We start from the raw sequence: 26,826 nt of genomic DNA, 5'->3' as shown, positions 1-26,826 counted from the left end.
AAATGTACCTTACATCTAAAATTATACTCACTAGTGTGAGACGTTACCTTCATTATTTCATTACTATATAGTTTTACATATAAACACCAGAACTTCAAATACACGACATGCTCTTAAGATGGATTTTCTGCTGAGTTCATTGCTGTGAAGAAGAGTAAACTCTGAAAGGAACACGTTCCTCACTCCATACATCTCAATGGGTTCTCCCCTCTGAGTCCTTAGATGTTCCTCAAACACTCCATTATAACTAAAGCACTTTCTGCAATCTTTCCCTTTAAACAGCTTCTCCTCTTTGAGGGTTGATGGGTTTGTAGGGTGTCAACTGTTACAAGTTCTTCCTGTCCATGAGTCTGTTGATGTAGGACTTCCACTAGGACTGAACCTCTGTCTACTTGACATTTATATGGTTTGTCTCATGTGTGAGTTTGTTCATGTAAATCAAGGGTTCCACATGGACTGAAGCTCCTTCCACACACCATACAGTTAAATTGCTTCTTTCCTTCATGTCTGCTGATGTTTTCTAAGACTTCCACTCTGGCTGAAGCATTTTCTGTACACCATACCTTTAAATGGTTTCCCCCTTGCCTGTGTGAGTCCGTTGATGTGTTCTAAGGGTGGATGTGTAACTGAACCCCTTTCCGCACTCCATGCATTTAAATTGTTTCCCCTTTGTGTGAGTCCGTTGGTGTAATTTAAGGCTTCCTTTCTGACTGAAGTCCTTTCCACACTCCATACATTTAAATGGTTTCTCCCCTGTGTGAATCCGCTGATGTGTTCTAAGGGTAGATGTGTAACTGAACCCCTTTCCACACTCCATGCATTTAAATGGTTTCCCCTCGCCTGTGTGAGTCCGTTGATGTGATCTAAGGGTAGGATTGCAACTGAAGCTCTTTCCACACTCCATACATTTAAATGGTTTCTCCCCTGTATGAGTCCGTTGGTGTATTCTAAGGTTTCCAATCTGCCTGAAGCTCTTTCCACACTCCATACATTTAAATGGTTTCTCCCCTGTGTGAGTCAGTTGATGTTTTCTAAGGTGTGCACTCTGACTGAAGTCCTTTCCACACTCCATGCATTTAAATGGTTTCTTCCCTGTGTGAGTCAGTTGATGTTTTCTAAGGTTTGTATTGAAGCTGAAGTCCTTTCCACACTCCATACATTTAAATGGTTTCTCCCCTGTGTGAATATTTTGATGTTTCGTAAGGCTTCCACGATCACTAAAGCTTGTTCCGCACTCCATGCATTTAAATGGTTTTTCCCCTGTATGCGTCCGTTTATGCATTCTAAGGGTTCCACTCACACTAAAGCTCTTTCCACACTCCATACATTTAAATGGTTTCTCCCCTGTGTGAGTCCGTTGATGTATTCTAAGGCTTTCAATCCGACTGAAGCTCTTTCCACACTCCATACATTCATGTGGTTTCTCCCCTGTGTGAGTCCGTTGATGTAATCTAAGGCTTGCACTGAAACTGAAGCACTTCCCACACTCCACACATTTAAATGGTTTCTCCCCTGTGTGAGTCCGTTGATGTGATCTAAAGCTTGCATCGTAAGTGAAGCTCTTTCCACACTGCACACATTTAAACGGTTTCTCCCCTGTGTGAGTTCGTTGATGTATACTTAGAGCTCCACCCTGACTGAAGCTCTTTCCACACTCCATACATTTAAATGGTTTCTCCCCTGAATGCCTCTGTTGATGTTTATTGAGGTTTCCAATTTGACTGAAGGCCATCCCACATTCCGTACATGTAAATAGTTTCTCCCCTGTGTGAGTCCGTTGATGTATTCTAAGTGTATCTCTTCGATGGAAGCTCTTTCCACACTCCATACATTTAAAAGGTTTCTCCCTTTTGTGAGTCCGTTCGTGTAATTTAAGGTGTCCCCTCTGACTGAAGTTCTTCCCACACTCCACACATTTATATGGTTTTTCACCTGTATGAGTCCGTTGGTGTAATTTAAGGTTTCCATTCTGTCTGAACTTCTTCCCACACTCCTTGCATTCATATGGTTTTTCATCCTTGTGGGTCCGTTCGTGTAATTTAAGGCTTCCACTCTGATTGAAGCTCTTCCCACACTCCATACATTCATAAGGCTTTTCACCCGTGTGAGTCCGTTCGTGTAATTTAAGGTTTCCATTCTGACTGAAGTTCTTTCCGCACTCCATGCATTTAAATGGTTTCTGCCCTGTGTGAATCCGTTGATGTTTTCTAAGGCTTCCACTATCACTGAAGCTCTTTCCACACTCCAGACATTCATATGGTTTTTCACCCGTGTGAGTCCGTTCGTGTAATTTAAGTTGTCTACTCTGACTGAAGTTCTTCCCACACTTCCTGCATTTGAATCCTTTCTTGCCCATGTGAGTCCGCTGATGTGTTCTAAGTTTTCCACTGTCAGTTAAACTCTTTCCACTCTCCATACCTTTAATTGGTTTCTCCCCTGTTTGAGTTCGCTGATGTGAACTATGTGTGCTCATTCAGTGAAGCATATTCCACATTTCACACATTTCAATGGCTATTCCTAATAAAACCAAAGGTGCCCCATCCTCCAGAATTCTGACGTTCTTCTACATCACCATCTTCAGAGTGGGAGGAAAGGAAATCCTGTTTGGGTTTCAGGGGAGAGAGTGCAGGAAAAAAGGCGCATCAAACTCCATTAGCAACTTTTCTTATTTCAACATCTCCTACATTCTTCCACATCCTACCCATGTTCCTAATTTTTAGGAAATGAAAATGCAATGATGTCAAATGATAGTAATGCATCAGCAACCTTTTATAATCCTCAATCGTCATTAATAAAGCAGTATGATTTTGGAATGCCATTGTCCTGTGAGACTGCCTTTCAAATTAAGTGGTTCCCTCCGTTAGCACCTCAAGATCTTCATAAATCACCTGCACAGTCCCACTGGCCTCAGGAGGTCCATATGGACTCAATCTGAATTTGACCAGACACATGTTGGAGCTCAACATTGACGGTTAACAACAGGAAGATTTCAAGGAACTATTGGGAAGACTATTCAAGGTAGCAGAGATATGGGATGATCAGAGCCCCCCGAACTTGAAACATGGGAAGTCAAAACAAAAAAATTATAATTTAGGCAGAATATTTGGACTATTTGATATGTATTTGTATAATTTGGAACATTCAATGTGATTTGATTGGATTGTTAAAATGGGAAACTTAATAAAAATGATTTTTAAAAAAATAGCTCAACATTGAGTCTACCAAGTGGCAATAGGGATGGCAAAGATGACCTTCTTCACTGCCTCTACTGCATCTGCAGAAAACAGCAGCAGGAGACTCTTTCAAGTGGTTCGCAATTTAACGGAACCACTTGCTCCATTGGGGCCAGGTAAGGCCCCCAAGATCTCCTGCAATGATTTTGCAAAGTTTTTTTGCAGATAAAGTTGCTCAAATTCGGGAAGAAGTAGACTCCACCGTGGGAGCAGGGCCGGGGCGGGAGAGTGCTAGAGTCCTGTCTAGTCAAGTTGCGTGGGATCAATTCCAATCTGTTACCCCCGAGGATGTGGACAGGCTGCTTGGACAAGTGAAACCAACCACCTGTCTCTTTGATCCTTGCCCATGCTGGCTCATAAAAGTGATTCGGGAAGGTCTGGGCGATGGGCTCTGTGGGGTGGTGAATGCTTCCCTCTGTGAGGGAGCCTTCCCAGACCAGCTGAGAGAGGCGGTTATTAAAAAGTTTCTTGAAAAAACATCTTTAGATGCAGCTGATATGGCCAACTATCGCTCAGTTTCAAATCTTCCACTCTTGGGCAAGGTGATTGAGCGATTTTTTGCTGAACAACTCCAGGCACACCTGGAGGATGCAGATGATTTTGATCCATGCGAATGATACCCAGCTCTACCTCTCTTTTAAATTGGAACCAGTGTAGGCAGTGAAGGTCCTGTTTGGGTGCCTGCAGGTGGTTGGAGGATGGGTGGCGGCTAACAGATTGAGGTTGAACCCTGACAAGACAGAAGTACTGTCCCTGGGGGACAAGGGTGGGGGGGGGATCCCTGGTCCTGATGGCATAACTGTGGCCCTGAAGGACCAGGTGCACAACCTGGGAGTCATTTTGGACTCACAGCTGTACATGGAGGCACAGGTCAAATCTGTGTCCAGGGCAGCTGTACACCAGCTCCATCTGGTACGCAGCATGAGACCCTACCTGCCCGCAGACTGTCTCGCCAGAGTGGTGCATGCTCTTTTTATTTCCTGCTTAGACTACTGCAACACGCTCTTTGAAGGTGATCCGGAAATTGCAACTAATCCAGAATGCAGCAGCTAGACTAGTGACTGGTAGTCGTCACCTAGACCATATAACACTGGTCCTGAAAGACCTACATTGCCTCCCAGTACATTTCCAAGCAGAATTCAAAGTGTTGGTGCTGACCATTAAAGCCCTAAAGGACCTCAGCCCAGTATACCTGAAGGATCGTTTCCACCCCCATCGTCCAGCCCAGACACTGAGGTCCAGCTCTGAGGGCCTTCTGGCGGTTCCCTCCCTGTGAGAAGCAAAGTTACAGGGAACCAGGCAGAGGGCCTTCTTGGTATCGGAGCCAGCCCTGTGGAACACCCTCCCATCAGATGTCAATATAACTAAACTATCTGACTTTTAGAAGACATCTGAAGGCAGCCCTGTTTAGGGAAGTTTCTAATCTTTAATGTTTTATTCTGTTTTTAATGTTCTGTTGGGAGCCACCCAGAGTGGCTGGGGAAACCCAGCCAGATGGGCAGGCTATTATAAATTATTATTATTATGTCATTATTTTGGGATTCCCAGGTCTGTGTCTTTTCTGGGGACTGTGGTCTGGGTCAGTCAGAGAACTAGTGACAAGGGTTGGTGCTTGGGGTCAGCTGAATGGGTGCTCAGGGAAGCTCCTGTTCTTGGAGATGGACCTCTGTCTACATGCCTCACATTGCATGGAGAGAGCAGGAGAAGCAGAAGGAAAGCAGATGGCACATGGGAATCCCCGACAGAAACACCCACTCCAATGGTTCCTTATAATGATGATGTGCTGACTGATCTTGTGCCCCTCTTCTGACGCAGGACTATCCTTTTCTGGCACTGAAAAAGCTGGATATTAAAGGCAAAGAAATAACTGTACTTAGTGGAAACTTCAGCCGTGAGTATATGGTATTGATTCATTGATGGCCTGAAGTTGTGTTATCTCTGGAGACAAGAATTTCTTCCTGTTCTGTCTCAAATATCATAATTATATGATGTCATGGGGTGTTAGGGGAGCGGTAGTTCCTTTGGTGGGGGAAATGTCATGCACCTTATGGGGTAATCTATCCACCATTGGTCCCCACCCTGCACTCAGCTCTCACCTGTGGCTTCCAGAAGCTGTCAGCATGCAACAGGGGCCACAATCCCAGGAATGGCTCACCAGCTGGCAAAACCAGGTGAGGATAGCTGATGGGTCTCAAATCCTTGGTGGGTTGGGGAAATCTGCTGCAGGTGAAGGCAGGCCCTGGTGGATGGAGAGGAGGAGAACAACCGTGAATCCCACAGTCAAGAAAGCAGATTCTGCCCCTGCTGCAGAGGAAAGTGAAGGGCAGATGGGGCTCGTCAACCAGGGAAGGAAGCCCATCGAGAAGGAAAACTCTGGTCGTAATACTTTGCTGCCTCGTGAGTTATCTTCAGGAGAAGAAAAGGCAATTTAGGGAAACCTATACAAATCCAGAGTGGAGTCTCTAAGAGGGTTGGATGGTGTCCTGCACACCTTCTTCATTCAACTCCTGCAGCCAAGCTGGTGCCCAACGTACTGCTCTGCTTTCCTTGGGACCATATCAGCCAGGCTGAGAAGGGGGTCTGGTAGTCTAGGCAGCCCAGAACCCCCAAACACACTGCCCAGACTTCCCTCCGGTGGCCACTTCAAAGCTTTTAAAAGTATTGCAGCTGAAGCTGTTGTGGGCTGCAGGACCAAGAAAGGTCCTGCCACCATTATCCTTCCAATCGTGATTCAAGCCACATAATGAGATTGAAACTGCCCTGGTTGATGATCCATGATGGGTTCCTGTTTCCGGCGGTGGAAAATGGCTGATCCCACACAATCGGACCTCAGCCGTTCCAATAATTCAGGGCTGATATGGGGGTAATTAGCCCTGGCAGCCTCCCCAGGGCAGGGGAGGACTGTCTCAACGACCCTCGGACTCCCCCAGATTGCCGATGTGGCAGACGGCAGGGGCACTGGGTCACGGAGCTAGGGACGTCTGACACTCCTGCGACGCCACCCCATAGCCGGACGCATCTGTTTGGGAAAATATAAAGATTTGGAAAACAAACAGACACGCTCTGAATTGAAGAAGCTGGAAAAAACCTGCAGTATCTACAGTGTCTGGTGCAAAAGATCGAAATTCAAAGAGATCCTCATCATGACGTTTGGAATGTGGAGGGGCTTGGTATGTAAAAAAACATTCTTTTATCCTTAATATCAACAATCTGTAATGCATGCCAAGCCTCATTAAGAACTTAAATTGCTCTTCAAAAAGTGAGTTCAGATGGACTTTCATATATAATTGGGATCTACTCGCAGCCACTTCTTTTTTAAGACCGGAAATGTCTGTTAAAGACGAAAACAAAGGAGGACAAAATGGCTTCTACCCCCTACGTCGTTATTGAAGATCTGAAATACTTCCCTGATTAAGAGAAACAGGAGCCAACGGATGGTTGGTTACAAAGACTGGAAAAGACTGGCAACAATATTACATATACAACTGTTTGCAAAAAGATGTTTTCTTGATTACGAGTGAGCGAGAGGGCTAAATGGATGTCTGGCAGCCCCCCTCTAGGGCCCGGAGGGGGGACTGGGAGGATTCCAAAAGGCCAATGGTTAACTGTCTGATATATGGCTACACTGCAAACAGTCTGTTTAAGATAAATCAACAAGGAGGTTACAGAAGGAAATTTCTCTCTGTTTCTCTGATAACACCTGGACGGGAAAGATTAACGATCTGGGAGCTGCCAAAATAACAACTCTCAAAGAGCTGGACAGAACTTTGAAATTGGATGCACTTAAATGAAGCGGTGCGATGAAAAAACAGCTGAAGGAGTACAATATATGGACAAATCTGCACTCCATAGAAAAAAAAAAGTATCTGTTTTCTGACATGAATGAGGATCATAGAACCAGAGTCAAAATGTGGAGGGGAAAAATCGGACATGGAATTATGAATAACATTGAGGATGATGAGAGGCAGGACCATGATGTTGAATGCGCTTCAAAATTCAGACCGTGGGAAGTCAAAACAAAATTATTACAATTTGGAAGACAATTGGACCTTTTTTATTTTAGTTTTTTTATTTTTTATTTGATATGTTAATTGGATGTTTTTATTGGAAAATTAATAAACACTTTAAAAAAGAAAGAAAAAGAAACTGCCCTGGTTGATGATCCATGATGGGCCAGAGGCCGAGGGGGAAGCTATTTCCTGGTTCTGCTGGATCTCAGCGGCTTTGGAGACCTTTGACCATGGTATCCTTCTGGACCCTCTAGGGGAGATGGGGGCCCTGTTATAGGGTGGTTCCCCTCCTTCCTCCTGGGCCGTGTCCAGAAAGTGGTGGTGGGGGATGAGTGTTCAGACCCCTGGGCTCTCACTTGTGGGGTGCCTCAGGGCTCTGTCCTCTCCCCCATGCCTTTTAATATCTATATGAAGCCGCTGAGAGAGATCATCAGGGGGTTTGGCTTGGGTGTTCACCAGTATGTGGATGATACCCAGCTCTTCCTCTCTTTTAAATTGGAACCAGTGAAGGCGGTGAGTGCCCTGTGTGGCTGTCTGGAGGTGATTGGAGGATGGATGGCAGCTAACAGATTGAGGTTGAATCCTGACAAGACAGAAGTACTGCCCCTTGGTGACAGGGGACAGGCAGGTGTGGGCGACTCCCTGGTCCTTGATTTTGAACTCACAGCTGTCCATGGAGGTCATTTCTATGTCCAGCTCCATCTGGTGCGCAGGCTGAGACCTTCCCTGTCCGCTGACTGTCTTGCCAGAGTAGTCCATGCCAGAGTAGTCCTGGTTAGACTACTGCCATGAGCTGTACATGGGGTACCTTTGAAGGTGACTCAGAAACTGCAACTAATCCAGAATGTGGACCTAAACTAGTGACTGGTAGTAGCCGCAGAGACCACATATCACTGGTCCTAAAGGATCTTCCTTGGCTCTCAGTGTATTTCTCAGCACAATTCAAACCGTTGGTTCTGAACTTTAATGTGTCATGGTCTTCTGCCGGTTTCCTCACTGTGAGAAGCGAAGTACCAGGGAACCAGGCAGATGGCCTCCTGCCCCATGGAACGCCCTCCCTTCAGAGGGCAAGGAAGTAGGCAACCATCTGACATTTAGAAGGCAACTGAAGGCAGCTCTGTATCGGGAGGTTTTTAAATTTGGATGTTTTACTCTTTCTTATATGTTCTGTAAGCTGCCCAGAGTAGCTGGGGAAACCCCTATTTAGAGACGAGGAGATTTGTAAGAAGGCCCAAAAAACTTTGAAAGATTATTTTGAAATTAACTTAAGGACTAAAGTAGAAAAAAGAATAGTATGGGACGCAAGTAAAGCCGTGATGAGAGGGTTTTTGATACAACAAAATACATTAAAGAAAAGAAAGCAAAATGAGAGGAAAGAGAAAATTTTGGAAAAGATAAAAGAAGGAGAAAGGAAACTAAGATTGAAGCCAAAATCGCAAGAGATTTTAAGAGAAATTAAATTATATCAAACACAATACATGGAACTGATGAATCAAGAAATAGAATGGAAAATTAAACAAATGAGACAAAAGACTTTTGAATCTGCAGATAAATGTGGCAAGTTATTGGCTTGGCAAATAAAGAAGAGACAAAAACTCAACACGGTAACAAACATAGAAGTGGAAGGAAAGAACATATGCAACCCAGCGGAAATTAGGAACTGTTTTCAGAGCTACTTTAGACAACTGTACACACAAGGGCCGCAGAAAGAAATGGATATACAACAATTCCTCGAGAAAAATGGGCTGAAAAAGATTTCGCAGGAAAGTAAGACAATTTTGAACCAGGAGATATCAGCACAAGAAATAGAAGATGCCATTCAAAGCATGACGTTGGGCAAATCTCCTGGACCGGATGGACTGACTTCCAAATATTACAAAGTTTTGAAGGAAGGGCTGATACAACCTTTGAAGGAAGTCTGCAACGAGATCATGGAGGGGAAGAAGGCACCCGATACGTGGAGGGAGGCCTACATTACGCTTATACCAAAGACAGAGACTGAAAAGACTCAACTTAAGAACTACCGACCCATCTCGTTACTAAATGTGGATTACAAAATCTTTGCTGATATTTTAGCAAAGAGATTGAAAAGAGTTTTGATGGAGGAGATTCATGGGGACCAAGCGGGCTTTCTCCCGAAAAGGCATTTGTCGGATAACGTAAGGAATATAATTGACATTTTGGAGAAGTTGGAAGTGAATATAAACACTAAGGCTGTTTTGATATTTGTGGATGCCGAGAAAGCCTTTGACAATATATCTTGGAGTTTTATGTTGAAGAACCTCCGGGGGATGGGGGTAGGCCAAGGGTTTGAAAATGGTATAGGTGCAATATACTCTGAACAGAAAGCAAAATTAATTGTAAATAATGTGGTTACAGAAGAGTTCAAGATTGAAAAAGGGACACGTCAGGGGTGTCCTATCTCCCCACTACTTTTTATATCGGTCCTGGAGGTTTTGCTTAATATGATTAGGAGGGACCAGCTGGTTAAAGGGATTCAGGTCGGAGCTAAACAATATAAACTGAGAGCATTTGCAGATGACCTGGTACTTACTTTACAAGAGCCAGAAGCTAGCACGAAAAGAGTTTTGGAAATAATTCAAGAGTTTGGTCAAATGGCAGGATTTAAATTGAATAAGTTAAAGACTAAGGTATTGGAGAAAAATTTAACACAGGTTGAAAAAGAAAGGTTTCAGAATGAGACGGGGTTGACTGTGGTTAAAAAAGTGAAATACCTGGGTATAAATATGACAGCTAAGAATGTGAACCTATTTAAAGACAATTATGAAAAAACTTGGACAGAAGTGAAAAAAGATTTGGAGATTTGGTCAAACTTGAAGCTTTCCTTGTTAGGTCGAATTGCAGTTATAAAAATGAATGTATTGCCAAGAATGTTGTTCTTGTTCCAAGCATTACAAATAATGGATAAAATGGACTGTTTCAAGAAGTGGCAGAAAGATATATCTAAATTTGTCTGGCAGGGCAAGAAGCCCAGAATTAAATTTAAGATATTAACGGATTCAAAGGAAAGAGGGGGGTTTGCCCTGCCAGACTTTAAACTGTACTATGAAGCGGCAGCTTTCTGCTGGCTAAAAGATTGGCTGCTTCTTGAAAACACAGACATTTTGGATTTGGAAGGTTTTAACAATATTTTTGGGTGGCATGCATATTTGTGGTATGACAAGGTTAAAGCACATAAAAGTTTTAAAAACCATATTGTCAGAAAAGCACTATTAAATGTCTGGGTCAGATATAAAGATTTGCTGGAAAACAAAACCCCAAGGTGGCTGTCGCCAATGGAAGCTAAGGCAGTTAAAAAGTTAAATATGGAGTCGAAGTGGCCAAGATATTGGGAAATTCTGGAAAAGGAAGGGGACAAACTGAGATTGCAGAGTTTTGAGAAATTAAAAGGGAAGGTGAGAGATTGGCTGCACTATCACCAAATAAATGAAGTGTTTAAATTGGACAGTAAAATTGGCTTCCAGGTGGAAAAATCAAAATTGGAGACTGAATTGTTAGAATCCAGTACTAAGAATTTGTCAAAAATGTACAATTTGCTGCTGAAATGGAATACACAAGATGAAACGGTTAAATCAACTATGATTAAATGGGCTCAGGACATTGGTCATAATATTTTGTTTGCTGATTGGGAAAAGTTGTGGACCACCGGGATGAAATTCACGGCATGTAATGCCTTAAGAGAAAATATTATGAAAATGATTTATAGGTGGTACATAACCCCAGTCAAGCTTGCAAAGATTTACCATTTGCCTGATAACAAATGTTGGAAATGTAAAGAAAAGGAAGGTACATTTTTTCACCTTTGGTGGACGTGCCCGAAGATTAAGGCATTCTGGGAAATGATCTATAATGAACTTAAAAAGGTATTTAAATATACCTTCCCTAAGAAACCAGAGGCCTTTCTCTTGGGCATTGTCGGCCAAGGGGTGTTAAAGACGGATATAACTTTCTTTATGTATGCTACAACAGCAGCTAGAATACTCATTGCAAAGTACTGGAAGACACAGGATCTACCCACACTGGAAGAATGGCAGATGAAGGTGATGGACTATATGGGCTTGGCAGAAATGACGAGCAGAATCCGAAACCAGGGAAGAGAAGCAGCGGAAGAAGAATGGAAAAAGTTTAAGGACTATCTAAAGAAATACTACAAAATTAATGAAAGTTAGAATGATGTTGGACTGGAAAGTAAATGGTTACTATTAGCAATGGTTAAGACAAGGAGAATAAGGAAGATTAACTTAAATTTAAAGTAAAATAAGGGAAGATTTGCTGAATAATTGATTAGAATCTGGAATACAGAAAAGGGAGGCATGAGGAAGTCGGGGAAGAAAGGTATATGAAATTAAGATATGAAATGGTACTTGTTTTTTGTTTTGTTTTTGTTTTTGTTTGTTTATGTATTTGCTGTTTTTATGTTATGTTTGTGTGGTTATAAAAACTGTCTAATAAAAAATATTTTTAAAAAAACAGATGGGCGGGGTATAAATGCAATTGTTACTATTATCTTGTGACTTTTTGTAGTTATTTTGGAATTCGTACTGCAATATTAGCTTACGAACTGTTATGGGTGGAGAAAATCACAGGGTTGCCGTAAATTATAATCCCACCCACAAACTCTCATTCACATACAGTCTGTAAATTTGGGGATGTCACACACCTCACCTGTGCTGCTACTGGCAGTCTTTGGCCTGCACAGGCACACCCGGTGTGTAGAGCCTCCAGCCACAGGCACTGTCTATCATGAAAATGGGTCCTTTGACTGTGAAGATTCATGCAATGGCTATCACAAGATGATGATGGATTGTATCTCAGCTTGTCAGTCACTCTGACATTGCCTAGAAAGAATAAGAGGAACAGAAATGCTTTTGAGGTGCAACTTCTGTATCGATCCTGAGAGCCATTCCATGGACTCTGCACCCCTGTTTCTGATGACAGGTGTACATTATCCTCATCCTCAGTGGAAAAGACAATAAAGATGGAAGCCTGAGAGAGAGGAAAAGGTTTCTGGCTGCTTCCTGGGTGGGATTGCGGAAACCAAGAGCCGCTTCTGAGAAGGCCCCTCCTCTCCCCTCTTCCTCTCGGGATTTCCTCTCCTCTCCAGGGGACCAGTGGTTGGACTGGGCAGAAGCGCTGTGTCCGGACAGGGCAGGGGCTTATGGGGTGGGAAGAGGATGGAGCTTGCAGGAAGGAAGGGTGGGGGGACAGGACCCCCCACTTTCCAGGGATCCCTCTGTGGTCGCCTTGAAGGTCTCCTTCCTAAGCAGGAGGGAGAGGCCTAGGTGGCCCTTCCGGAGATTCCCCTTGGGTGCCACGATGGAGACGTCTCCCCCCCCCACTTCCTCGGCCCCCTCCTTTTCTCCCGGAGTCTCCCCTGCATCCTGTTATAAGAATTTTAAGGTCATAAATTTTTTAAAAATGTTCATAACTGTATATATAAACCACATGTCTGAAACCCCACAGAAAAGGTCTTGCACAAATTGACCTCAAATATTTCTCTGCAAGGTCAAAGTGGGAAACCTCCCCATTGTCTCTTTCCTCACAAATCCTGTCTTAAGGGCACATTCAAGATATGAACAGGATGTGAGCCTGTGACCTAGATTAATGAATTAACAAAAGAGTGGCCAAAACCCAGATATTTCTGTTGTAGACCACCTTTTCTGTGTTGTATGTATGATGTTTCTGGGGGTGGTCTTGGACTCCAGGCAGGGTGGGCAATTTAAAATGTCTATATAAGGGGGGGCACACCTTTGTTCTGGGTCCTCCTCTCTCCTGCATGGGGTGAGTGAGGACCCTGTTAACAGTTGCCATGAATCTGATTTAAACTGATTTTATAATGAAATGATTTCAGAATGTTGTCTATTTTACTGTTGTTAGCCGTTCTGAGCCCAGCTTCGGCTGGGGAGGATGGGATATAAATAAAAATTATTATTATTATTATTATTATTATTATTATTATTATTATTATTATTATTATTAAAGATCAGGCTTACTAGCTGCTTTGCTTCTCAATATTCTCTGCTTGGTCTCTGTTATTTTCTCCTACCGATAGAGAACCTACAAAAGGCCTCTATATGGGATTTTGGGTACCCCGTAAGGGAAAAGGAGCAGTTTTTTGAACTTATATTAACCCAAAGACCCCACGTGGCTCGGCTCACCCCTCGCCGGACGGTCCCATCTCTCCGTCCGGAGGGGGCCACCAACACGCGCAAGGGAGGGACGGGGGGGGGGTCTCTATCCAGGCCTCTCTTGCGCCAGTTAACCTTCCCATAGCCCGCCTCTCTCCGCACGGAGCCAGTGGAAACGGGGCAAGGGGCGCTCGTGGGGACCCCCTGGGTGCGCGCCCCATGTCTGCCCCTGCCAAGGCGCCCAAGGGGCCAAGGAAAGCCTCCTTCGCAGCAGGCGTGCCGGGATCCAGGCCCCACGGAAGGCGCTTGGGGGAGCTGGCCGGGTCTCTGGGTCCTTTTCTCCCCTCTCCTCCCCTCCGCGACCCCTTTACCTCTTTGTCCTCGCTCCCGATTCTCCTTTCCTTTCCTCCAACATCCACGGGCGGGGGGGGGTTATCCCTTGCCGCCCCTCCTCCCCTTTGAGAACGCGCCCCCCCAAGAGCTACGGGGCAGAGCAGCAATCCGGAGTGGAAGCTCCGCTTGCGGGAGAAGCAGGCAGGGCGGGAGGGGGCAGGTGGGCTCCCCCCTCATTCCCGGAGCAGAAGCCGGATTGGAGGAGGAGGAGGAGGAGGAGGAGGAAGGGGTGCAACGTATGGGGGGCGGGGTGAGAGAAGGATGTGCCGGGAGGGGAGGGAAAGAATTGAGGGGGGGGGAGGAGAGGAATGTTTCCCCCCTCCGCTCTTCCTTCTGCGATCAGGAGAGCGGGGGAGGGGCTGATCCCGGAGATCCAGCTGCAAAGTGGGGTCCCCTCCCCCACAATGTTTACATCGCAAAAACCTTCCCTCCCCCACGCCACGAAGTTAGATCCGTCCATGTTTTGGTGCACGTTGAGTAGCGGGTTGGGCTCTGTGACTCCTGTGTTACGGGGAAAATGGAGCACACACATACACATCCCGACACCCAGGTAAAATTCATCCCTTGTGACTCTGTCAGAGGCGACACAGTGAGGCCAGGAAGAAAGCAAGGCAGCTGTTGATCTGTTTGCGCGCAGAGCCCCCCCCCCATGCGAGGAGTGAAGCAGCCCAGAACTAAAGCGCGTTGCAATTTGGACTCCCTCAGATAGTCACAGAGAGAGCACCCCAAAAACATCCCCGGTTGCGCCACAAAGTGAGTTGTACATGGAAATCAGCTCAGACTCCATGTTTTGGCAACATGACAAGTCTGTCCGTCGGGATGCCTGGCGATTCCTGCTCCCTGCCTTTTCCTGGCCAGCCTGAGAGATCACTGGAAAGGGCGGATTTCTTGACTCCAGAATCCATCATCGCAGACCCGTTTCACTCAGGCATAGAGATCTGCTCTTTGGACCAGTCTGCTTGGATCATCAATGGATCATATGGATCATCACTGGATCGTCCATGATATACCCATGTCATGGAGGGGGGCTCAGGAAGAATCTCCTGCCACGTGACTGGGGTCAGACAGGGCTGCTGTTTTCCTCTCTGTACCGTTTCAGCTCAGGTTTTCCTGGCAGAAGTTCTATTTCATCAAGAAATGGGTGGATTCATTGAGGAAACGGGGCTACGTGGTAAAGAGGCAAATGTGCATACTTTGTTACCACCCAGTGAGTTGTGTTGCAAAGGCCATTTGCAGAAAGGCTCCAATTGTATCACCTGCGGCTACATGCTGCAGTTTTGGTGTTTTGTGGTAATGTCTCTGTGTAAACGCACTCATCCTTGTGTGAAATATACTCAGAGTCGCAAAGTGATTTCATGCTCTTTATTCAGCTCATAGTGGTGAGGAGGAATGAATGAAAGACCCCTCAAAGTATCTGCTTTATATACATTATTTACACAATGGGCTGCACATGATTGGCTAATTCTGGAATTCTACTGTAAGCCAATCAGGTTGTGGATTCACTTATATCTGGAACATGATTGGGTGGTTCCTGCCAACCAATCATACTGCTACATTGTTCTAGGACCAATCAGACTGCTGCATTCTGAATCCTATTGTTCTAGGACCAATCAGACTGCTGCAATTTGGATCCTATTGTTCTAGGACCAATCAGACTGCTGCAGTTTGGATCCTATTCAACTCAGTACATAACACCACTCCCTCTTAAGTTCCAGTCCTGCCCGGAAGGTCGCATTCATAGTCCTCGAGGTACGCTGGCGGCCTACGTGTGCGTTGCGGCCTGGGGTGTTCCCTGGTCCGGGGTTCAGGTTCTGGCTCATGTTCCAAGGATGCTGGCTGTGATGGGGCTGTTTCGTCTGGCGCAACCGGCTCGCTCAGTTGTGGTTCTGGTTCCGGTGTCCTTTCGGCCTCACGGGTCCTCTCTGTATTTACTGATTCTGCCTCTCCTGCTGGCCCCTCGTGCTCTATGGGCGTCACTGCCCCTCTGTTCCCTTGGGACTCCTCTGCCCTTTCCTCCTCCTGGTTTTCTCCCGGGAATCGTCGCCGTATCTGGTCGCAGTGGCGGCGCCAGCATTGCCCCCCATCCGTTAGCACCTTGTACGACACGGGGCCAGTGACCCTGGTGACTGTGGCGGGTACCCATGCTGGGCCTGCCCCAAAATTCTTTGCATACACTGGGTCCTGGGCCTCGAAGGTCCGGGGGTTCCTGCCTTCCCCCACCACTACCTCATCCTGAGCTCTATCGGGGTGAAGGCGGTCCAATCTGATTGCAAGGCGCCGACCCATTAGTAGTTCAGCGGGGCTCTGGCCAGTCGTTGAGCTGGGGGTGCTGTGCTGTGCTGTGCTAGGAGGAATGTGGCAAGGCAGTACTCCCAATCCCCTTGCGTCATGCGACGAAGGGTGTCCTTGGTGGTCCGCACCATGCGTTCTGCTTGGCCAATGGTGGCAGGGTGGAATGGCACTGAACGGATGTGGCGGATGGCGTTCTGCGCTGTGAAGGTTTGGAATTCTCCTGACGTAAATGCAGTCCCATTGTCTGAGACGAGAGTGTCAGGGAGCCCGTGGGTTGCAAACAGCCTGCGTAGTACCTGGATGGCTGCAGACGTGGAAGTGGATGGTACCACCAGTGCGACTTTCAACCATTTGGTGTAGGAGTCCACCACTATGAAGAATGTTTTCCCCTGAAAGGGGCCAGCGAAGTCCACATGCAGGCGTGACCATGGTGCTCGGGCGGACTCCCATTCAAGTCTCCAGGGCCAGATGAACTGCATCCAAGAATATTAAAAGAACTGGCAGATGTGATTTCAGAACCACTGGCAGTCATCTTTGAGAATTCCTGGAAAACAGGCGAAGTCCCGGCAGACTGGAGGAGGGCAAATGTTGTCTCTATTTTCAAAAAGGGGAAAAGAGAGGACCCAAATAATTACCGCCCAGTCAGTCTGACATCAATACCAGGGAAGATTCTGGAGCAGATCATTAAGCAAACAGTCTGTGAGCACCTAGAAAGGAATGATGTGATCACCAATAGTCAGCATGGATTTCTGAAAAATAAGTCATGTCAGACTAACCTGATCTCGTTTTTTGACAGAATTACAAGCCTGGTAGATGAAGGGAACGCAGTGGATGTAGCCTACCTTGATTTCAGCAAGGCATTTGACAAAGTGCCCCATGATATTCTTGTAAAGAAGCTGGTAAAATGTGGTCTTGACTATGCTACCACTCAGTGGATTTGTAACTGGCTGACTGACCGAACCCAAAGGGTGCTCATCAATGGTTCCTCTTCATCCTGGAGAAGAGTGACTAGTGGGGTGCCACAGGGTTCTATCTTGGGCCCAGTCTTATTCAAAATCTTTATCAACGACTTGGATGATGGACTCAAGGGCATCCTGATCAAATTTGCAGATGACACCAAACTGGGAGGGGTGGCTAACACCCCAGAGGACAGGATCACACTTCAAAACGACCTTGACAGATTGGAGAACTGGGCCAAAACAAACAAGATGAATTTTAACAGGGAGAAATGTAAAGTATTGCATTTGGGCAAAAAAAAATGAGAGGCACAAATACAAGATGGGTGACACCTGGCTTGAGAGCAGTACCTGTGAAAAGGATCTAGGAGTCTTGGTTGACCACAAGCTTGACATGAGCCAACAGTGTGACGCGGCAGCTAAAAAAGCCAATGCAATTCTGGGCTGCATCAATAGGAGTATAGCATCTAGATCAAGGGAAGTAATAGTGCCACTGTATTCTGCTCTGGTCAGACCTCACCTGGAGTACTGTGTCCAGTTCTGGGCACCACAGTTCAAGAAGGACACTGAGAAACTGGAACGTGTCCAGAGGAGGGCAACCAAAATGGTCAAAGGCCTGGAAACGATGCCTTATGAGGAACGGCTAAGGGAGCTGGGCATGTTTAGCCTGGAGAAGAGGAGGTTAAGGGGTGATATGATAGCCATGTTCAAATATATAAAAGGATGTCACATAGAGGAGGGAGAAAGGTTGTTTTCTGCTGCTCCAGAGAAGCGGACACGGAGCAATGGATCCAAACTGCAGGAAAGAAGATTCCACCTAAACATTAGGAAGAACTTCCTGACAGTAAGAGCTGTTCGACAGTGGAATTTGCTGCCAAGGAGTGTGGTGGAGTCTCCTCCTTTGGAGGTCTTTAAGCAGAGGAGTGCTCTGATGGTGTTTCCTGCTTGGCAGGGGGTTGGACTCGATGGCCCTTGTGGTCTCTTCCAACTCTATGATTCTATGATTCTATGAATAGAGAGGTTTGATCTTCTTGCAGTCCATGGGACTCTCAAGAGTCTCCTCCAGCACCAGAATTCAAAAGCATCCATTCTTTGGCAATCAGCCTTCTTTATGGTCCAGCTCTCACTTCCATACATCACTAGTGGGAAAACCGTAGCTTTAACTATACAAGCCTTTGTTGGCAAGGTGAGGTCTCTGCTTTTTAAGATGCTGTCTAGGATTGTCAAGTATTTGATAGTGGTTGCTTTTTTATAGTTGACGGGATTTAAGAGGGGGCTGTGAGCTATGTATGCTGCCCTCATACTGGAGCAGAGGGAAGGAAGTTGCCCTGAAAAAGGGGCAGGCCAGCCTCTCCCAGCGGACAGACAGAAGTCCAAAGTTTGGAGCAATGAATAACCTGGTTCAATACACTCCTTCGGATCCCTGGGAGTCCCTTTCACTGAGACACTTTTCTGGAAGGGACACCTGGAGGCTGCAAAACTTAAAGCGCAGGAAGCTTGTGGGGCACTAATGAAATTCTGCCTCATGGTGGGTGGACACTTATTAGAACCTGTGCTGATAATTGGAAGCTGAGCTGAGGGAAGTCTTTGGGGGAGGGGAGGGGGGTTTCAGGGTGTGGGGGGATAGGCGGTAAATAAAGAATATGATATGTTTCGATATGTTGTTGAATTCCTAATAATTTTTTTTTAAAAAAAATAAGAGTATATGAAATAGTTTACTCACATTCTGTTCCCAGAAGGCAGACTTAGGTTACAAAATATATACACCTGGAATCTATCCCATAAGGAGAGAGTTCCTTTGTCCTCTCTTGGCTGGAAGCATCTCAGGCTAAGGAGATGTTGCTTCTTCGAGGAATGGAGTCAGAGAGAGAGAGAGAGAGAGAGAGAGAGAGAGAGAGAGAGATGGCTGCCTGCCCTGTGGTATGTTGTTACCTGCACAGGTGAGGTCACACCCACCTCTGGTCACATGTAGAGGAAGTTTGTCCCAGCCCAGGAGGAAACAGGATGTTCTGAGTGGCTGGTCCAGACATCCCCTTTTATGTCCACTCAAGGAATGTTGTATTTCCTGCTCTGTGTTTCACACCCCACAGTTCAAACAAAGAGAGATTGCAAGGAGCTCCAAAAAGAGCTCTCCAAACGGAGTGGATGGGCAGTAATTACAGTTCATTCTCAATGAGATCAAAGTGATGCATGTTGGGACAACCCCCCCCCTTAATATGTACAGGCTCATGGGGTCTGAACCGGGTTTCCCTGTGTGCTCTAGGAGACCAGGGGAGAGGGGAGCTGGTCGCAGCAGGAGGGGGGGTCTCTGTGGATGCTTCAGCAGCCGGCCTCCTCTGGGTCTCCTGGCCCCCTCCTCTCCTCCCTCTGAGCCTGACCTGCCAGGTACTTCTCCCCTCCTTAAAATGCTGTTCAGTACTTCCTTCAAGGGTGCAATCAGGGTTCGATTTAGTTTTTTGATAATATTTTGCCGAAAATCCATCCTTGTCCTGGGTTTTTTATTCTTTTATTACTCGTTGGATCTCGTCTTCTTCTATTGGCTCTGCCTCTCGGCCCTTTCAATTTGCACCAACCAATACTCAGCTTTACTTAAGAATACTTTAGCATTTATGTAGCACATTTAAAGCATTACAAAATATAACATATATTATCTCAGTAATCTAAACAACGGCCCTGCAAGGCTGTCCAGTGTTATAATCCCCATGCATACGAAGAGTTGAGTTTGCAGGAAGAGGAGTTTGACTCACATCTCACACTTTAACTGCTACACTACATCAGTCCTCACAAATCCTTGCACTCCAGATCCTGAAAACAGCTCTGTGAGTTGTCAGAGGACTGCCCCCCATCCTATTCAAAACAAGGCAGCATGGGCAGTAAGCCCTCGTCAGCAACCATTGCCAGAGATGTCTGTATGGGGAACCGTGGGCTGAGCATAACACACGGAGGCAGCTCAGAGGCATCCCTGCTGGTCGCTCGCTCCAAGGGGAGGTGACACCCAACCCCAGGCTCTTTCTGTGGGAATGTTTAGGGAGGCAGGAGAGGATATATTCTTTTATGACATCCTTCCTAACTTGCGTTGGCAAGTTCTATAACTTAGCAGAGTTGTTAAACAATCCCTCTTTCAAATTACACAGCAGTTAGCTAGTTGCAGGCTCGTGTGAGCCTCACTATTTAGGATTCCTGGTAAGATCCCTTTTTATATCCCTCCTAAAAGAATAGACACGACTATCTGATTAAAGTTAACATAAAACTAGTTTATTTACAATCATCCAGTTCACAATAAGATCCCTGAAGGCAGACTTAAGTTACATAACTCAATATATATCGACATGAACTATCCCATAAGGGAAATAATCTCAAGTGACTGCAACTGAGCAGTCACTTCTTCCTAACTTGTAGGAACACAAAAAGGAGAAGAAGAAGAGCGGAACATGGAGGCCGTGTGCTCCTCTGTCCAAGAACAGGCCACGCCTACATGAAGTGCCATGCAGAGGAAGTCTGTCCCCGCTCAGGAGGAACTAGCAAGTCTTCTCCTGAGTGACACAAGCATTCCCCAGCATGTGCCTTGTAGGAATGTTGCATTTGACTGCAATACAATTTTACACCCCACACCTTCACTACCCAATAATCATTTGCAAGCGTACTTCTTCCAAGGCTCAGTAGTTAAGATTCTGCGCTTGAAAAACAAAACCCCTTAGATTGAAGCATCACCAGAGAAACTTCTTCATGTGCATCTCACACAACATTCTCATCTCCAGTTGGGATCACCTGAGACCTCAGAAAGAAATCATTGTTTTGGGGGGAGTGGCGTGGAACCATGCCTGAGTCAAAAGATTACAGAGCAAAGACAGCACCCTATTCACGTTTCATAAGAAGTTGGTTTGTTCCCATGAATTTTACCAGTGAGCTTCTTAACAGAATTTCATATCCCCTTATAAAGTCATGTCCAGCGATACCTTCATGCCCAAGCAGTCTCCTGTCTCAGATGCAAGCAATCCCCTTGGCCAGCTACCACTGGACATCCTGCACCTTGTTTTCTTTTGCAAACCTCCCAGCCTCAGCAGTTCAAATTCCAGCCTACACATGCACTTATGCGCACACACTTGTCGGGAACATGTTGCCATATTTGATTATTATAATGTTTTACATATAAACACCAGAACTTCACATGTACCTCATGCTTTTAGGAATGATTTCCTGCTGAGTTCATTGCTCAGAGTGGACTCTGAGAGGAAGACGTCCCACACTCCATACATCTAAATGGGTTCTCCCATGTGAGAGTCCCTAGATATTCCTTAATCACTCCATTATAAATAAAGCACTTTTTGCAGTCTTTTCATTTAAACTGCTACTCCTCTCTGAGTTTGTTGATGGTTTGAAGGGTTTCAACTCTTAAAGTTCTTCCTGTCCATGAGTCTGTTGATTTTGAACTTCCACTAAGAGTGAACCTATATCTACTTTCCTGATATTTATATGGTTTGTCTTTTGTGTGAGTTTGTTGACATAAATCAAGGGTTCCACTCTGACTGAAGCTCCTTCCACAGTCCATACCTTTAAATCGTTTCTCCCCTGTGTGTTGCTGATGTTTTCTTAGATTTCCACTTTACTGTACTCCATACATTGAAATGGAGTCTGTTGATGTTTCCTAAGACATCCACTATTACTAAAACTCTTTTCACACTCCATCCATTGAAATGGTTTCTCCCGTGTGTGTGTCCGTTGATGTGTTCTAAGCTTTTCATTATCACCAAAGGTCTTTCCACATTCCATACATTTAAATGGTTTCTTACCTATGTGAGTCTGTTGATGTATTCTCAGGATTCCACTATCACTGAAGCTCTTTCCACACTCCACACATGTAAATGGTTTCTCTCCTGTATGAGTCCGTTGATGTGATCTAAGGCTTGTATTACACTGGAAACTCTTTCCACACTGTGAGTCTGTTGATGTTTTTTAAGTGTTCCACTATAACTGAAGCTCTTTCCACAATTTATGCATTTAAATGGTTTCTCCCCTGTGTGAGTCCATTGATGTTTTTTAAGGTCTGCATTCTGACTGAAGCTCTTTCCACATTCCATACATTTAAATGGTTTCACCCCTGTGTGAGTCTGTTGATGTCTTCTAAGGCTTCCACTACTACTAAAACTCTTTTCACACTCCATACATTGAAATGGTTTCTCCCCTGTGTGTGTCCGTTGATGTGTTCTAAGGCTTGTATTACAACGGAAACTCTTTCCACACTCTATACATTTATATAGTTTCTCCCCTGTGTGAGTCTGTTGATGGTATCTAAGGCTTCCACTAATACTATAGCTCTTTCCACACTTGATACATTTAAATGGTTTCTCCCCTGTGTGAATCCGTTGATGTTTTTTAAGGTCTGCATTCTGACTGAAGCTCTTTCCACACTCCATACATTTATATGGTTTCTCCCCTGTGTGTGTCCGTTGATGTGTTCTAAGGCTTGTATTACAACGGAAACTCTTTCCACACTCTATACATTTATATAGTTTCTCCCCTGTGTGAGTCTGTTGATGGTATCTAAGGCTTCCACTAATACTATAGCTCTTTCCACACTTGATACATTTAAATGGTTTCTCCCCTGTGTGAATCCGTTGATGTTTTTTAAGGTCTGCATTCTGACTGAAGCTCTTTCCACACTCCATACATTTATATGGTTTCTCCCCTGTGTGAGTCTGTTGATGTGATCTAAGGCTTCCACTATCACTAAAACTCTTTCCACACTCCATACATTGAAATGGTTTCTCCCCTGTGTGAGCCCGCTGATGTGATCTAAGGCTTCCACGATCACGAAAACACTTTCCACACTCCATACATTGAAATGGTTTCTCCCCTGTGTGAGCCCGTTGATGTGATTGAAGGCTTCCACTATCACGAAAACACCTTCCACACTCCATACATTTATATGGTTTCTCCCCTGTGTGAGTCCGTTGGTGTGATCTAAGCTCTCCACTCTGATTGAAGCTCTTTCCACACTCCATGCATGTAAATGGTTTCTCCCCTGTGTGAGTCCGTTGATGTCTTCTAAGGCTTCCATATTGACTAAAGCTCTTTCCACACTCGATACATTCATATGGTTTCTCCCCTGTGTGAGTCCGTTGATGTGATCTAAGCTTTCCACTATAACTGAAGCTCTTTCCACACTGCATGCATTTAAATGGTTTCTCCCCTGTGTGAGTCCGTTGATGGTTCCTAAGGCTTCCATTTTCATTAAAGCTCTTTCCACACTCCATGCATGTAAATGGTTTCTCCCCTGTGTGAGTCCGTTGATGTGTTCTAAGGTTTCCATTATGACTAAAGCTCATTCCGCACTCCATGCATTTATATGGTTTCTCCCCTGTGTGAGTCCGTTGATGTGTTCTAAGGTTTCCACTATAACTAAAGCTCTTTCCACACTCTATACATTTAAATGGTTTCTCCCCTGTGTGAGTCCGTTGATGGTTCCTAAGGCTTCCATTTTCACTAAAGCTCTTTCCACACTCCATGCATTTAAATGGTTTCTCCCCAGTGTGAGTCCGTTGATGTCTTCTAAGGTTTCCACTATCATTAAAGCTCTTTCCACACTGCACACATTCATATGGTTTCTCCCCTGTGTGAGTCCGTTGATGTGATCTAAAGCTTCCATTATCACTAAAGCTCTTTCCACACTCGATACATTTAAATGGTTTCTCCCCTGTGTGAGTCCGTTTGTGCAATTTAAGGTTTACACACTGACTGAAGTTCTTCCCACACTCCCTGCACTTAAAAGATTTTCTCTCTTTGTGAGTCCGCTGGTGTGTTCTAAGTTTTGCATTGAAAGAGCTCTTTCCGCACTCCATACTTTTAAATGGGTTCTTTCTTTTTTGTGTTCGTTGATGTGAACTATGTGTGCTCATTCAGTGAAGCATATTCCACATTTCACACATTTTAATGGCTATTCCTAATGAAACGAAAGGTGTCCTGTCCCCTGTAATTCTGTCTTCTCCATCACCTTTTTCAGAGTGGGCAGAAAGGAAATCCTGTTTGGGTTTCAGGAAAGAGAACACAGGAAAAAAAGGGCACATCAACCGCCATTAGCACCTTCTCTTATTTCAACATCTCCTACATTCTCCTATGTCCTACCGATATTCCCAATTTTTAGGAAATGTAAATGGTATGATGTCAAATGGTAGTAATGCATCAACAACCTTTCATAATCCTAACTCATCTTTAATAACACTGCATGACCTTGGAATACTGTTGTCCTGTGGGAAATCCTTTGAAATCAAGTGGTTGACCCTGTTTCCGCCTCAATCTCTTAATGAATCACCTGCACAGTGCCATTGGCCTTAGGAGGTCCATACGGACGATTATGTGAGACCCAGGTCTACATCTTTTCCAGGGACTGTGGTCTGGGTAAGTCAGAGAACTAGTGACAAGGCTTGGTGCTTGGGGTCAGCTGAATGGGTGCTCAGGGAACCTCCTGTTCTTGCAAAAGAAGGACCTCTGTCTACATGCCTCACATTGCATGGAGAGCAGGAGAAGCAGAAGGAAAGCAGCTGGCACATGGGAATCCTAGACAGAAACAGCCACCCCCATTGCTCCTTATAATAATGATGGGCTGCCTGATCCTCTGTTTGTCTTCTGACACAGGACTATCCTAATCTGGCACTGAAAAGCAGGATATTCAAGGCAAGGAGATAACTGTAGGTAATGGTAGGTAGCCATATTAGTCTGACACAGTTGAAGTAAAAAAGTAAAAAAATAGTCCAGTAGCACCTTAGGGACCAACTAAGTTGGTTCTAGCTTTTGTGTGCATGCACACTTCATATAGTGTTGGGCAGTGGGAGATGGTAGTAGGAGTACCCTTCTGAGAAAAACCCCAGCCCACCCTCCCATGATATACAAGGGTCTGGTGACATCTGTGTCAGTGTATCTGAAGAAGTGTGCATGCAGACGAAAGCTTATACTCAGGACAATCTTAGTTGGTCTCTAAGGTGCTACTGGACTATTTTTTAATTTTTTATTTCAACTGCGTCAGACCAACACGGCTCCCTACCTGCATCTAGATGTCATGGGCTGTTGGGGTGCAGTAATTCCTTGGGTGGGGGACATGTCCTACACCTTCTGGGGTCAATTTCCACCCTTGGTCCCCCCCCTGCACTCAGCTCTCACCTGTGGCTTCCAGAAGCTGTCAGCATGCAACAGGGGTTCAAGCAATGGCTTCACCCGGCTGGCTAAACCAGGTGAGGAAAGCTGATGGGTCTCAAATCCTTGGGGGGCTGGGGAATTCTGCTGCACCTGAAGTCAAGCCCTGGTGGATGGAGAGGAGGAGAACAACTGTGAATCCCACAGTCCAGAAGGCAGATTCTGCCCGTGCGGAAGAGGAAAGTGAAGGGCAGGTGGGGCACGTCCACCTGGAGGCTTGTTATCTAGTGCCAGGGTTACTCTGACATTGAATTATATATAAATTGCAGTACTGAAATGCGCCTGCTCCCACTTCATATTCTGCTATTACTCTACTCTGCTTGTCTCTTTCTTACTTGAGTGCTGTTTTGGAATGCTAAGTCAGGGTTTTACTGTGAGTTACATTTTTGCTATTTTTTGGATCCTGTTATGCTTATCTGTCTTCAGTAATAGATTTCTCACTTGAATTTTTTTTTCTGCCTCTGAATGTTTTCTCCTACTCTGCTATCTATACATTGATCATTATGGAGGAGCAAGATCTGCAACTTCAAGCCCTCATCAGCCTCGGCCCTGTGGACCTGAAGGAGCATCTTGACCCCCATCGTTCAGTCCAGACAGGGAGGTCCGCCTCCGATGGTCTTCTGCTGGTTCCCTTGCTGTTAGAAGTGAAGTTCCAGGGAACCAGGCAGAGGGCCTCCTGCCCCATGGAATGCCCTCCCTTCCGAGGGCAAGGAAGTAGGCAACCATCTGACATTTAGAAGACAGCTGTATCAGGAGGTTTGTAATGTTTGATGTTTTACTGTCTTGTATATGTGCTGTAGGGACGCGGGTGGCATTGTGGGTTAAACCACGGAGCCTAGTTCTTGCCGATCAGAAGGTCGGCGGTTCGAATCCCCGTGACGGGATGAGCTCCTGTTGCTTGGTCCCTGCTCCTGCCAACTTAGCAGTTCGAAAGCACGTCAAAGTGCAGGTAGATAAATAGGTACCGCTCCGGCGGGAAGGTAAACGGCGTTTCTGTGCACTGCTCTGGTTCGCCAGAAGCGGCTTACTCATGCTGGCCACATGACCTGGAAGCTGCACACCGGCTCCCTTGGTCAATAAAGCGAGATGAGCGCTGCAACCTCAGAGTCGGTCACGACTGGACCTAACGGTCAGGGGTCCCTTTACCTTTACCTATATGTACTGTTAACCTGCCCAGAGTGGCTGGGGGAAAGACGAAAGGAGGCCCCAATGAGGAGGCCCCATTAGCTAAAGTGGTACCACAGGTTAAGAACAGTTTCAGGTTAAGAACGGACCTCCAGAACGAATTCAGTTCTTAATCCGAGGTACCACTGTACTATTATTATTATTATTATTATTATCATGTGATTTATTTATTTTTTAGTTTTTGTAGATTTTTGTAATTTGTACTGCCATATCAGCTCACGAAATGTTATGGGTGGAGAAAATCACAGGGTTGCCGTAAATTATAATCCCACCCACAAACTCTCATTCACATACAGTCTGTAAATTTGGGGAGGTCACACACCTCACCTGTGCTAATACTGGCAGTCTTTGGCCTGCACAGGCACACCCGGTATGTAGAGCCTCCAGCCCTAGGCACTGTCTATCATGAAAATGGGTCCTT

General features: G+C 45.5%; 2 protein-coding genes across 7 annotated transcripts in view; one reads left to right on the top strand and one right to left on the bottom strand.

Moving 5' to 3' along the window:
* Positions 1-26,826, top strand: part of LOC128422442 (zinc finger protein 665-like) — a 352,200-nt gene that overhangs the window by 23,445 nt on the left and 301,929 nt on the right. The window lies entirely within an intron of this gene.
* Positions 512-26,826, bottom strand: LOC128422448 (oocyte zinc finger protein XlCOF6-like). 3 transcript variants are annotated; one of them, XM_053406483.1, is made up of 3 exons: positions 25,188-25,206; positions 5,330-5,472; positions 512-2,600 (listed from the first exon to the last, which is right to left on the bottom strand). In XM_053406483.1, the coding sequence occupies exon 3, from the start codon at positions 2,471-2,473 to the stop codon at positions 566-568; it is 1,908 nt and encodes a 635-aa protein (XP_053262458.1). In that variant the 5' UTR covers positions 2,474-2,600; positions 5,330-5,472; positions 25,188-25,206; the 3' UTR covers positions 512-565. The 3 variants fall into 3 exon arrangements, with proteins under 3 accessions (XP_053262458.1, XP_053262459.1, XP_053262460.1); XM_053406484.1 differs by lacking the exons at positions 5,330-5,472; positions 25,188-25,206 and adding an exon at positions 26,733-26,826; XM_053406485.1 differs by lacking the exons at positions 5,330-5,472; positions 25,188-25,206 and adding an exon at positions 13,764-13,788.

The sequence above is a fragment of the Podarcis raffonei genome, chromosome 10 (genome assembly GCF_027172205.1).
Source record: "Podarcis raffonei isolate rPodRaf1 chromosome 10, rPodRaf1.pri, whole genome shotgun sequence".
Taxonomy (NCBI): Eukaryota; Metazoa; Chordata; class Lepidosauria; order Squamata; family Lacertidae; genus Podarcis; species Podarcis raffonei.
This window is presented reverse-complemented; position numbering and strand designations above follow the sequence as displayed.